The sequence below is a fragment of the Carassius carassius genome, chromosome 14, assembly GCF_963082965.1.
Source record: "Carassius carassius chromosome 14, fCarCar2.1, whole genome shotgun sequence".
In the NCBI taxonomy this organism is placed as follows: Eukaryota; Metazoa; Chordata; class Actinopteri; order Cypriniformes; family Cyprinidae; genus Carassius; species Carassius carassius.
This window is the reverse complement of record NC_081768.1, coordinates 910451-923596: the sequence shown is the minus strand read 5'-3', so window position 1 is coordinate 923596 and position 13146 is coordinate 910451. Positions and strand designations below refer to the sequence as shown.

The 13146-nt window shown below is 40.7% G+C and overlaps 1 protein-coding gene and 1 long non-coding RNA gene across 25 annotated transcripts in view; one reads left to right on the top strand and one right to left on the bottom strand.

Annotated features, from left to right (window-relative positions):
• The window catches only part of LOC132156692 (NACHT, LRR and PYD domains-containing protein 12-like), a 108099-nt gene that overhangs the window by 92962 nt on the left and 1991 nt on the right, over window positions 1-13146 (top strand). For 12 of the 23 annotated variants that reach the window (XM_059565651.1, XM_059565644.1, XM_059565642.1 and 9 more), the window contains 2 exons: window positions 86-256; window positions 4604-4774. The exons of 6 other annotated variants lie outside the window; for them this stretch is intronic. In XM_059565651.1, the coding sequence (XP_059421634.1) occupies window positions 86-256; window positions 4604-4774 (342 nt within the window). The remainder of the gene's footprint in view (window positions 1-85; window positions 257-4603; window positions 4775-13146) is intronic. 5 more of the 23 variants (XM_059565643.1, XM_059565639.1, XM_059565656.1 and 2 more) reach the window with 2 other exon arrangements.
• LOC132156700 (uncharacterized) lies at window positions 5757-8130 on the bottom strand. 2 transcript variants are annotated; one of them, XR_009437492.1, is made up of 3 exons: window positions 7965-8130; window positions 7176-7259; window positions 5757-6593 (listed from the first exon to the last, which is right to left on the bottom strand). It is a non-coding gene; the product is annotated as an uncharacterized LOC132156700 (long non-coding RNA). The 2 variants fall into 2 exon arrangements; XR_009437491.1 differs by lacking the exon at window positions 7965-8130 and having other exon boundaries at window positions 7176-7501.

Genomic DNA, 13146 nt, shown 5'->3' with positions numbered 1-13146 from the left:
TTATTGTTCATTGCAGTAAATTGTTTGATTGCTTTTCGGATAGCTGTTTGATAGTGTTTCGCATGCATGATTTTATTCTCTACAGGTTGAATGATTGTGGTGTCACAGATGAAGGTTGTGCTGCTCTGGCTTCAGCTCTGATTTCAAACCCCTCACACCTGAGAGAACTGAATCTATCTGGGAATAAACTAGGAGATTCAGTGAAGCTGCTTTCTGATGTACTACAGAATCCTTACTGTAAACTGGAGAAACTGTGGTAAGATCATAATGTATATGACTCACACATGCTATGTAGTGAAAGTCGTGACATTTCCCAAGTGCACACACACAGCAGTGAGAAGTGAACACAGCGTGAACACACAGTAGAGTTACAAATGACCTGCTCTTATCATCTGATCGTGGTTGTATCTCTCTATTAGTGTTATTGGATCTTAGTGCCGCGTTCAACACTATTGACCACAACATTCTTTTGCATAGACTAGAACACTTTGTTGCCATTAATGGAAGTGCATTAGCATGGTTTAAATCATACTTATATGACCGCTATCAATTCGTAGCAGTGAAAGAAGAGGTATCATATCAGTCACAAGTGCAGTATGGAGTACCTCAAGGCTCAGTACTAGGGCCGTTACTCTTCACGCTTTTACATGTTACCCTCTATAGCTCTATATTTCTTTGCAGCCCGGCGAAGCATACCAATTTGAAAAAAGATTACTGCTAAATTTTGAAAAATTGAGGTGTTCAGTATAGGACCTAAAAACTCTGCATGTAATAACCTAGAACACTGTCTAAGACTTGATGACTGCTCTGTCAATTCTTTGTCATAATTTAGGAACCTAGGTGTGCTATTTGATAGCAATCTTTCCTTAAAAAGCCATGTTTCTAGCATTTGTAAAACTGCATTTTTTCATCTCAAAAATATATGTACAATACGGCCTATGCTCTCAATGTCAAATGCAGAAATGTTAATCCATGCATTTATGACCTCAAGGTTAGATTATTGTAATGTTTTATTGGGTAGTTTGTCTGCATGCTTTGTAAACAAACTCCAGTTAGTCCAAAATGCAGCAGCTAGAGTTCTTACTAGAACCAGGAAGTATGACCATATTAGCCCGGTCCTGTCAACACTGCACTGGCTCCCTATCAAGCATCATATAGATTTAAAAATATAGATTTTTAATTATAAAGCCCTGAATGGTGTAGCACCTCAGTATTTTAATGAGCTCTTGTTACATTATAATCCTCCACGTCTGCTTTGTTCTCAAAACTCGGGCAATTTAATAATACATAAAATATCAAAATCAACTGTGTGCAGCAGATCCTTTTCCTGTTTGGCGCCTAAACTCTGGAATAACCTGTCACGGTTGGTAAACCGTGATCTCTGGGTTTTGCACTTTGTGGGTGAAGTCTGTGTGTTACGCGTCAGCACTGATTAGTTTGTGGGCGTCTCCGTTAATTGTCATCAGCAGCAGCTGTCACTCATTACTCATCCCTATATAATGGCTTGTCTTTCGTCTTGTGTTTGTGAGAGCGTTGATTCCTATTTGTTAACCGTGCCTTGCTTTTTTTGTGTTCCGCATTTGGATGTCCGTGTCTTCCCCCGGAACCTTGTCCACTCTTCGCAACCACCTTCAAGCAACACGACTTACCTACGGCTCGCTTCCCCACAGTTCCTGTGCCACCCTCTCCTGCTGCCTACTCACCTCCACCTTCCAGATTCATCACTTCCCTCCACCATCTTGGACAGTACCTTCATTCCAGCGTTATTTGTGTTCCAGTTTTGGATTGTCTGCAGTCTCTCATTAAACATTGTTAACTCGCACTTGCTTCCAACTCCTCCTTCACCCAGTCGTCACATAACCTACCTAACATTGTTTGGGAGGCAGACACACTCTTGCAGTTTAAACCTAGATTAAAGATTAAACCGCCTCTGTCTTGCTTAGTTGGGGTCACTTCATTTACAGCAATATCGTTGACTTAATTGCAAAACTGAACTGAGATGATGACATCACTGTATTCAATGACTGTCATTTTGCATTATTGACACACTGTTTTCCTAATTAGTGTTGTACAATTGCTTTGATGCAATCCTTTTTTGTTTAAAGCACTATATAAATAAAGGTGACTTGACTTGACACACGCAGAGCAGTAGGCAGATATATATCCAGTACCTTGGGAGCAACTGGGGGTTTAGTGCCTTGCCCAAGGGCATTTCAGCCTAGAGATCTTCAAGGTTCACATTTTTTTTGCCTGAACTCTAAAGAGACCCGTAATGTACTGCAACGAAATGACCCGGACCCGTCTATAATTTCAAATGCTGGACCTGGACCCGTGTAGATCCGAGAAATGCCTACCCGGATCCGACCTGGACCCGTCTATTATTTGAAAGCTGGACCCGAACCCGTCTGGAAGACACAGACCCAACTGGACCCAATTGTCACATATTCCACCTTAAATTGCTATTACAAGTCAATAAACCTGTTGCAAAAATACAACTTTTTGTCTTACCTAATTTAAGGAGCCGTAGTGTCTCTTCCTTGTACCTGACTGCCTGTGATGCATTACAATCCTCCGACATAAAAGTTATCCATGTTAATCCTCTCTTTATTCCAAGTCCAAGCTTAATCCACTCATTATTTCAGCTTCAAAAGTCCACTTGATGTCACTGTGACGGATGACAAATGCAACTGTGCACATGTACATTCTGACTCGAGTTAACTCGCATAATAACTTCGACTGTTTGCCCTTTTAAACTATAATAACGATTGCTAGTTCAGTGTCATGGCCGCTGAAGTTATTTTATTTGCTATCATCCCTGTGCTCTCTGCTCTGCGTTGAGTCTGAATCTGACCAATAAAACTTTAAGATTAAATGGTTCATTTATATTATTATACTATAAATGAGTCGGTGAACGCGGGAGATTCAAACATGCTGAATGCCCTTAAATTTGCGCAGACTTAAGTGCATTTTTCAAAAATCGTATCCTTTGCTTTTTTTGGAACTACGTCTAATCTAAGAAAAGGCGCCACTGAAGATTGGGTCAAAACATTTGTACCACATGACCTGGTGTGCTTTAAAAGATGCGATGTGCCAGTTTTTGCTGAATCAAACTTCAACAGTGCGTAACGCGTATTAGCCTACACTTAACTGCACTCACTTTTTTCTGATGTTTCTTTACAATATGCATGAAGGATGCCCAGACAGAAGTGGTGACTTAGGTTTTCCCTCTTTATACTCATTTTTTTTAAGCTAGCTTTTTTCGCACATTGCTCATGAACATATCAATTATTACTGCGCGTGCACTTGCATTAACTCTGAGTCTGCGCACTTTGCTTCTAAAGGCAGAGTGAGAGAGAGAGAGAGATCGCTTTTGTTTTCTGTTTTTTGGCTCACACTTTTCTTTTCCTAATTTTACAAGTTGCAAGTTACAAAAAACAAAAGCAGTGTCTGATCACGGCAGGGTGTTCTCCGAGTCTGATGATTGCATAAAACGTTAAATAGACCTGGGACCCGAAGTAGTAGATTCGGACCTGACCCGGCTAATCATTTAAAATATAGACCCGAACCTGTATGGGTCCCGGGTGCACTGTGAAGACCTTACTTCAGCCATGGGTATTGAAGGTGGAAGAGAGTGCTGTTTATCAAATCCCTCCCACCAACAGCTCCTGCCAGCACCAAGACTTGAACCTGTGACCTTTGGGTAATTAATCCAATTCTCAAACCATTAGGCCACAGCTGCCACAGCATAGATTTGATAAGTAAAATATTCCATGGTACACCACGGCACAAAAAAATTCCCCCGATAATTTTGGCTTCATATATATATATATATATATATATATATATATATATATATATATATATATATATATATATATATATATATAATAAGAAACTTGCACATAACATAAAAAAAAGCTCAAATGTTTTTTGAGGAGTGAATGTCAGAGGTAGTTTGTGTTTTGTCCGTCATTAGAATGGGCAGTTAATCAGTTCGTACAGGATTAGTTTTATCTGGGGCCTTTGTGTGATTTTGAAATGACCCCCCACATCGGAATTTCATGTTGTGCATTTGCACGGGATAAGCAATTACGAAGCAAAGTAAATTAGCTAATTTACTGCCTTATCTCCCTGATACCCGGATGTCAAGGCTTTGAGAGTCCTGTTATGTGGTCCGGTTAGATGGATTAAAAAAAAAAAAAAAACTAATATAGTCTCGTGCACTGTTCATTTACTTTTTTTTTCACCAGGTTAAAATAAGATCTCAAGCTTTATCACACAACTGAAGCATACAAACAAAGCTGTCTCAGAACAGGTGCAATAATGGCTGTCTTGATGAGTATCCTCGTATACAAGGTTGAAAACCCCTGTCCTAGTGTGTTTTGGAAACACTGATGTAGTGAAAAGTGTCATCAATTAGGACAGATTTGCATAAGACAGACATTTTGCATAAAATACAGATATGCTGTAGTGCATATGATAAATATAATTAATCCTGCTTGAATGAGACATGTTTTTATGATCATGTTTTGTGTTCTGTGATTTTTCACAGCTAAACTGATCTGATCTGAGAGAGTGAAGAGTGTGTCATTGTTCTCTACAGGTTGTGGGATTGTGATGTCACAGATGAAGGTTGTGCTGCTCTGACTTCAGCTCTGCGATCAAACCCCTCACACCTGAGAGAACTGAATCTGTCGTGGAATAAACTAAGAGATTCAATGAAGCTGCTTTCTGATGTACTACAGGATCCTCAATGTAAACTGGAGAAACTGAGGTAAGATCTCTCTGATAGTCACGTCTTTGTCCTCAGTAAACCATCATTTAATGTCAATTCTAAGAATAAAATCAGCAATGTTCCATAAACACACTATATTTCAGCAGAATTTACTCTGATTAAAGGGATAGTTCACCCAAAAATCAAAATTATGTCATTAATAACTCACCCCAAGTAGGTATCGCTGCAGCCCGGAGACCTCCAAGTGGGAGGAGCTTTTGCCGCAAGTGGGCGGGACTTTACAAATGGGCGGAGTTTATGCGGAAATTTAACATTGCGTCATTGCCGGGGTGCGCGCGAACGAGGATGGCATAAAGAAGCGATACTAATGAAAAACAGATTTATTGTTTTTCATTGTAGTTTAAATTTTATTAACAAGAGGTTGTTATATAATTTTGTGACAACTGCAAACATTCAAGTATATTAAATTATATTTTATAATTATATCAGTATCAAGAAAATGAATGAGTAAGTGAAAGTGAAAGTGACGTGACATTCAGCCAAGTATGGTGACCCATACTCAGAATTTGTGCTCTGCATTTAACCCATCCGAAATGCACACACACAGAGCAGTGAACACACACACACACACTGTGAGCACACACCCGGAGCAGTGGGCAGCCATTTATGCTGCGGCGCCCGGGGAGCAGTTGGGGGTTCGATGCCTTGCTCAAGGGCACCTAAGTCGTGGCATTGAAGGTGGAGAGAGCACATGCACTCCCCCCACCCACAATTCCTGCCGGCCCGGGACTCGAACTCACAACCTTTCGATTGGGAGTCAGACTCTCTAACCATTAGGCCACGACTTCCCCCATTACTATTTGGAGTAATAAAATTTAGAGTAATAAAATGTTTACTGTATGTTAATGTTTTTCTTTAATGCAAGTTTGAAATTTGAGGGAGAATTATATTGTTTAGATTGTTACAACCCCCTTGGCTCTAGGAGATAAAACAACATTACAAAAGGCCACACGTGGAAGTAAATTTTACAAATAAACATTTAATTTAAAAAAGAAGAAAAAAAATCTAAATAGTAATACAAGAATTAATAATAATAAAAAAAATTCCAAGACTTAAGAGGAAAATATTATTGGTACCAAAGTCCAATTTAAGACACTTTTTTCCCCATCTCCTTTTTATCACCAACTCAATCACAGGTAACACTCCACACCAATAAAAATTCAAGTTTTATTTGATATATGACATGCAAAAAGCAGTGAAATGTAAGTCTGGCATACTCTTTTTAGACTGTGCAAAAAAATAAGAGAAAATTAAATACAAATAATGAAACAACAGGAAAAAAATAAAAAGTTTTTTTTTTTGGAGATATTTAAATACAAATAATGAAATATACACAATATACTGTATTAAACTGCTACACAGATGATTTGTAGAGATGTAAACAATGTGCAGCGAGGATGAGTTGCATAGTTAGGTTGTCAAAAAAGTGCAGTGTGCAGAGAGTTATTGGGTAGCCCTAAACAACCAGTCTATAAAGTGCAGTGTGTTTAATGTCCATGTTTAGCAGTCTGATAACATGAGGGAAGAAACTCCTCCTGAGCCTCTCCGTCTTTGCCATCAGACTGCAGAAGCGTCTGCTTGACTGTAGCAGATTAAACAGTGGATTTCCAGGGTGGGTGAGGTCTTTAAGGATCTTAACAGTCCTAGATTTACATCTCCTGGTGTGGATGTCTTGCAGAGAGAGGAGAGATGTTCTGGACATGTGCTCAGCTACTCTTTGCAGGGCATTTGAAGGTATTTGAAGCTGCTCACTCTCTCCACTGGGGTCCCGTTAATGATGATTGGGGTAGATCCGCTGCTGCCTCAAATAGAAAAGAGTTATTGTAAAATATTATTACAATTTACAATATGACTGTTTCTACTGGATTTCTGAACAAATAAATGAAGGCCTGGTGAGCATCAGACTTCAAAACCATTCAAAACCCCAAACTATCCTGTAGAACAGATATTTAAGGAACCTGAGGTTTTAACCTGCTTGATTTTTATCAGCACTGGAACACTTTGCTGCTGCTTTCACTCCAAGGCTATGAATTCTATTTTACTGGAATGAAGTGTCATTAGTCACTAAACATTCAGTCCAATGACATCCTAAAATAATTCACTGTTGACAAGTTAGCATTAAATAAAGTACAATGCACATTTATGTGAGACGTCTACAGAATGTAATGTCATTTACATTCCATCATTTGTCATTTAGGACAGTCTCTGACCATACCCCTGGAGCAATTTTAGGGACAAGCGCTGTTGCAAATGTCCACCTTTAAAGTATGAACATAATTTATCCACACAAAGACCCACACACACACACACATTAGACAAAAATCTTCAGAAAAAATAAATTACACATCTTGATGCATAGAAAGAACAAAAAAAAATTTACAGGAAAGTGATCCTTTGTGTTTGCAGAGAGAGGCGGTAACCAGGTCACTGAAATGTAACTTCTGGCCACCCAGACTTGAACTTTCTGTAACACAAAGTTTACACATAATGTTTTTGTTTGTTTGTGTTTCCTACAATGACAAAATTAATTCTACACCTGTTGATATGTAATGCATGGTAGTGGACACTGCAGTTATCCTCATATATCCACTGTTATGATTATTAAATTGAGAAATGAATTTGGTAATTAAACCAAATTTTTCAATTGCATTACATTATTTGGATTAACGTTACACGTAAAAATAGATAACATTTTAAAAATATACAGTAACAGCAGGTTTTGAAACAATGCATTATCAAGCATTATCAGTTAGGAGTTTTAACTAAGACTCATTCTTATGGAACACTGTACTAAATCTATTAATAGTTATTGATCGCTTAAATATCAGTGCAGTTATAATACATAGGCCTACATATTTTACGTAACGTTAGTCACAATACCTGCTTATGGTCTTCAGTGTCCGTAATCTGCAGCGTAAATCCTTTATATGTATTGCAGAAATATTTAGCACAAAAGGGTAAGACACAATAAAGACGTAATTTATCTGTGCTGCTAATGCGGTCTTAATGTGCTCTCGGAATAATCATAAATATGAGTTTTGAAGGTAAAATTGCACATGAATGTCCTCCAATTTTCAAAATTGAATGCAATGAGCTTGTAATCATGATTTAACTACGCACTACTGCACTTTTTCACAACTTGTAATACGTTGTACAAGTCTAAACTTACCCCTTCAAACTCCTCTTTCTTGACGCTGAAAAGCCTTGGGAAGTTGACGTCGTCTTTTTTTTTTTTTTTTTGGAGGGGGGGGGGGATTTGCAGCGTGCATTAACCCCATGACATTAAATAAACCAATCAAAAGGCTCTGGAGGTTTGTACAGCCCACTTGGAGCTGAAGTCCCACCCATTTGGAGCTGGCTCCGACCTCCGTTTATACCCATCTCACTCACCCTCATGTCGTTCCAAACCCGTAAAACCTCCGTTTATCTTCAGAACACAGTTTAAGATATTTTAGATTTAGTCCGAGAGCTCTCAGTCCCTCCATTGAAGCTGTGTGTACGGTCTACTGTCCATGTCCTGAAAGGTAAGAAAAACATCATCAAAGTAGTCCATGTGACATCAGAGGGTCGGTTACAATATTTTGGAGCATCGAAAATACATTTTTCTCAAAAAATAGCAAAAACTACGTCTTTATTCAGCATTGTCTTCTCTTCCGTGTCTGTTGTGAGAGAGTTCAAAACAAAGCAGCTGGATATCCGGTTCACGAACGAATCATTTGATGTAACCAGATCTTTTTGAACCAGTTCACCAAATCGAACTGAATCGTTTTAATCAGTTCGCGTCTCCAATACGCATTAATCCACAAATGACTTAAGCTGTTAACTTTTTTTAATGTGGCTGACACTCGCTCTGAGTTCAAACAAACCAATATCCCGGAGTAATTCATGCACTCAAACAGTACACTGACTGAACTGCTGTGAAGAGAGAACTGAAGATGAACACCGAGCTGAGCCAGATAATGAATGAAAGATTGACTCTTTCACGAGTCAAGAACTGAGATCTGAGGTCGAAGATAAACTGAGGTCTCACGGGTTTGCAACAACATGAGGGTGAGTTATTAATGACATAATTTAGATTTTTGGGTGAACTATCTCTTTAAGTTAATTTCACTAATTTCCATTACATCACATGCTTTACTTATGATAGTTTGATCAATAATGAACTTTAAGATAGCATGTAAAATAGTAATCCAGAGTCTCTGTGACTTACTGGAGGATGAATATCTCAGAGGTTTAGAGTTGAACAGACAAGAGTCTGAATGTGTTTTTTACTGAGTTTTAACTCAGTATTACAGTGATCAATGAGTAAATGAAAGTTATAATCACTTCAGTGTTCAGCATTATCATTGATAAAAGGAAAGATCCTCAAGACCTATAAAACGTATTTTTATTTTATATATTTATTTGCTGCTCTATTTCAATTAATTCATTTCAAGTTTATTTGTATGGCGCGTTTTACAATACAAATCATTGCAAAGCAACTTTACAGAAAATTATGTTTCTTCAATATTTAGTAGTAGCTTATCAGTGGTGACTGTCAGTTTATGTGCATATGACAGAAATTTTGGGAAAAATTGAATACAAGATGTAGTCAACCAGACGATGAACACTATTAACAGCAATTATTATATGATCACACTTGTAGTATTTGTTAGTACTACAATATTTGTTAGTTCTGTATGTTGTTTCAGGGTTATCATCATCTGAGGTCTTCAAAACACGTTTGATCAGATACAACTGCAGTCAGAAATTATGAGATGTATTATTTGAATGCTTGGGGAAAGAGATTTGTTTGAAGGGAGAGTGTGTCTGAACCCCGAACATTAACAGGAAGCCTATTCCAGAGTTTGGGAGCCAAATGCGAAAAACTGTCTCAGGTTACGAATGTAACCATAGTTTCTTGAGTAGGGAACTTCGAACTGCTTCTTCTAGGGGTCGCTTTGTGGAACACCTCGTCATGACCAGTGTGTGAAGCATACATTGAAAAAAACACCAACTTGTTGGCCTGCGACAGCCTCCGACGTCACTACCGGCGCGACTATAAACAAGCACCGGGAGAGCACGTCATTCACTTCTTCGTCTGAAGCTTGCGTCCGAAGCATGGCAGGGAGCTAGAGGACGCAGTGTCTCGTTCCCTACTCAGGGAACTATGGTTACATTCGTAACCTGAGACAGTTCCCTTTCGAGGGAACTTCGAACTGCGTCCTCTAGGGGTCGCTTTGGGGAACAGTATACCCATGCCGCCATGCTGAGGGGAGTGCAGGCCAGAATCATGGTGACCACTAAGTACCAACTCTACCATTTCCATGGTAGTTGCCCCTGGGATGTTTAGACGGCTGTCTGTGACAGTACCCCTTACGGCCAAAAGGCCTAAGCTACATACCCAACTTAATTGTTAGGGCCTCGGCCCAGGGTAGAGCTGAAGGCTTGGAATCAGGAAAGATACGGCTAAGAACCTAGCATTTCTACCAAGTCTTGCCTGTCACACAGGGGCTACCGCTAACTTACGCATAAGCTTGCTGAAAGAGCTGTCTCGACAGTTCTCTAGTAGCAACACCCTGTGTAGATAGGTATCCGAGGATACATAGGTGGAGTGGCGCCCAAGATGAACGGGGCTTTTACCAACTCAAGAAAGGGCACGACGCAACCACGCGAAGCCCTCACCATATAGGATTTTAGAAAGAACGCAGGATACTAGCGTGCGAACTTACCACAGTGTAGATTTCAGAAAGTGTGCAAAGACTTCACGTGCACACTTTCCATAGCATGGTTTTTCAAATACTGTTCTAAGGAGGGGCTCTCATGGCACTCTGATAGAGCAGCTCATGGATGGAATAGTGTATCTCAAAACAGTATGATTGAGAGTCACCAACTCGATCTATTGAAACAATACTGGAGCACTCTGGGGAAAAAACAGAGAACTCAGTCTCATATGAGAGGAGAACTCCGAGCTCAGAGTAGCGTGCTCATAGGCAACCCTTTTTTGGAAAAAGGGGAGCACTGCTAAATTACCACGAGAATCACCCAAATAGCCCCTCATGTTGAGGGAAGCGATGCTTGAGGTGTATAAACAAATACACACTGGCTGAATGCAGCCCAAGGAACCAAGGTCTAATCATCTCAAGAAAGTGAACAAAGCGGAGCGCGTAACCCTTATCGTACAAGATTTCAGAAAGTTTGCAGAGTCTTGCGAGTCTTGCGTAGATTTTAGAAAGTGCGCAAAGTGTTCACGTGCACACTGACCACCATGTGGTTTTGAGAAAGTACACAAAGCTTAGCGTGTGTACTTAAATGTTCCTAAGCATCGCAGAGGCGCTGAATCACATGGGAGAGGCAAGCTCAATTTTACAAACCTCGGGCGAGGGGAGCATCACCTGAGGCAGCATTTACAAGAAGACTTCTGTAACTGCCACCTCCACTTCCCACTAGATGCGACAGCACCACTAAGCGGCCAGGAGACCCCTCAGGGTGACCTGGCCAGACATCCATAAATTTCCCTGCAGTGCTGTGCCAGGCCTGATGATCAAGGAGGCTCCCTCAGAAACCTGTGATCTCAGCCGCCTAATACCGGAACATGAAGCCGGATGGCTGGTGCTGGCGAGTGTTTAGTAAACACTGTAACTGAGCACTGCAAAGGAAACTCACAGAGATTATTAGTAGACACGTAACCACCAGCAATTTAATATACATAAGTATATACAGAGAGGGTTACATTTACTCATCCACCCTCCTGCGCTGGAGCCCCGCTCAAGGGGCGCCTCCTTTTAGTTTGGACCATCAGTCAGGTGGTTGCTATGAACATAGAACCATAAAAACATTATAGGTCCAGCATGGGAGACTGTTATGCGAAAAGTTTCCACCTAACTTCTCAAATTGCGACACTAGCCTTCTGTGCCCGTCTTTGATCCTCAGATCGAGACAGGCCAGGACCCCTATGTTGTTCGGGCTCAGACCTGGACCTTCGTGGAACGAAGAATCTGAAAGCAGCAGAGTGTGCCATCGTCTCCCTGAACTTCTCAAATCGCAGTCTCAACGGAAATACCGAAAAGTTCAGAAGGCGAAACCTGATCATCAAGAAGAAAGCCTTTTCTTTCCTCCCGATGTCTGCCAGGTTCATCCACAGATGTCTCTCCGCTGCTGCCATGGTGCGGTGCAGCTCGGCTACCTGATCAGAAAAAAGGCCCCTGCCTCTATCCAGGTCTCTTAGCAGATCAGTCTGATATGCTTGAAGCACCAGCATTGTGTGTAATAAAGCCACAGCCTGACCTGCTACCACGTATGCCTTGCCATTTAAGCGAGATGATTTTCTTAAGGGGCTTAGATGGCAAGGAGGGAGATTAAGAGAGGATGTTTCCCCTGCAGAAAGAAAAAAAATCCATAGATAAAAATTATTTATAAATTATTTATAAAAATAGATTAAAAAAAATGATAATTTTCGCTCGATAACCTCCAACAGCTCTACATACGCAGGGCAGGAGAATTGAGAAGGCTCAGCCTTAGCTTCTTCACCATCCTCAAATATCTCCTGCTTTCCCTGGGTAAAAACCCAGCAGAGCACTAACCTCAGTACCTCACCGCGGGATGCAGATGGGTGCCTTTTTTTTCCATTTTTTCCATTGAAAAAACGCTCACAATGCATGCAGATTGCCTCCTAAAAGACATCGCGTCCGTGCTCTTTACCCAAACAAATGACGCAAAGATCGCGTGTGTCATCGGGTGTCAAATAACGGCAACACGGATGCACACATTGTCTAAACGCTTGCTAGTTGTCGCCATGATAAACAGAGAAAGATCGCCCTTACCGGTTCTTTCAGATGCACGCTTCAAACAAAACAGTCAGTGAAGACGAAGAAGGTGAATGACGTGCTCTCCCGGTGCTTGTTTATAGTCGCGCCGGTAGTGACGTCGGAGGCTGTCGCCGGCCAACAAGTTGGTGTTTTTTCAATGTATGCTTCAGACACTGGTCACGACGAGGTGTTCCACAAAGCGACCCCTAGAAGACGCAGTTCGAAGTTCCTTCAAAAGGGAACAGCAGTTTCATGTTCCTCTTATATCAGGGAGAGGTAAACTCGATCCTGGAGGGCCACAGTCCCAATTAAACACAGCTGAACACAGGGCCGGATCATGACGCGGGCCGATTTAAAGCCTATCCTTGGTTGAAATCATGTTCCAGGGAGAGCAGTATTTCATCTGGGTCTCCCTCTGCTCTAGTGTCCTGTTCACCTGTGTGTTAATCCAGTCTTTCTGAACACAGTAATCAGTGTCTTCAGGATCACTAGAAAGATACAGCAGGTGAGTTTAATCAGGGTTGAAGCTAAACTCTGTGATCCTCCAGGACCGATCACATCCCT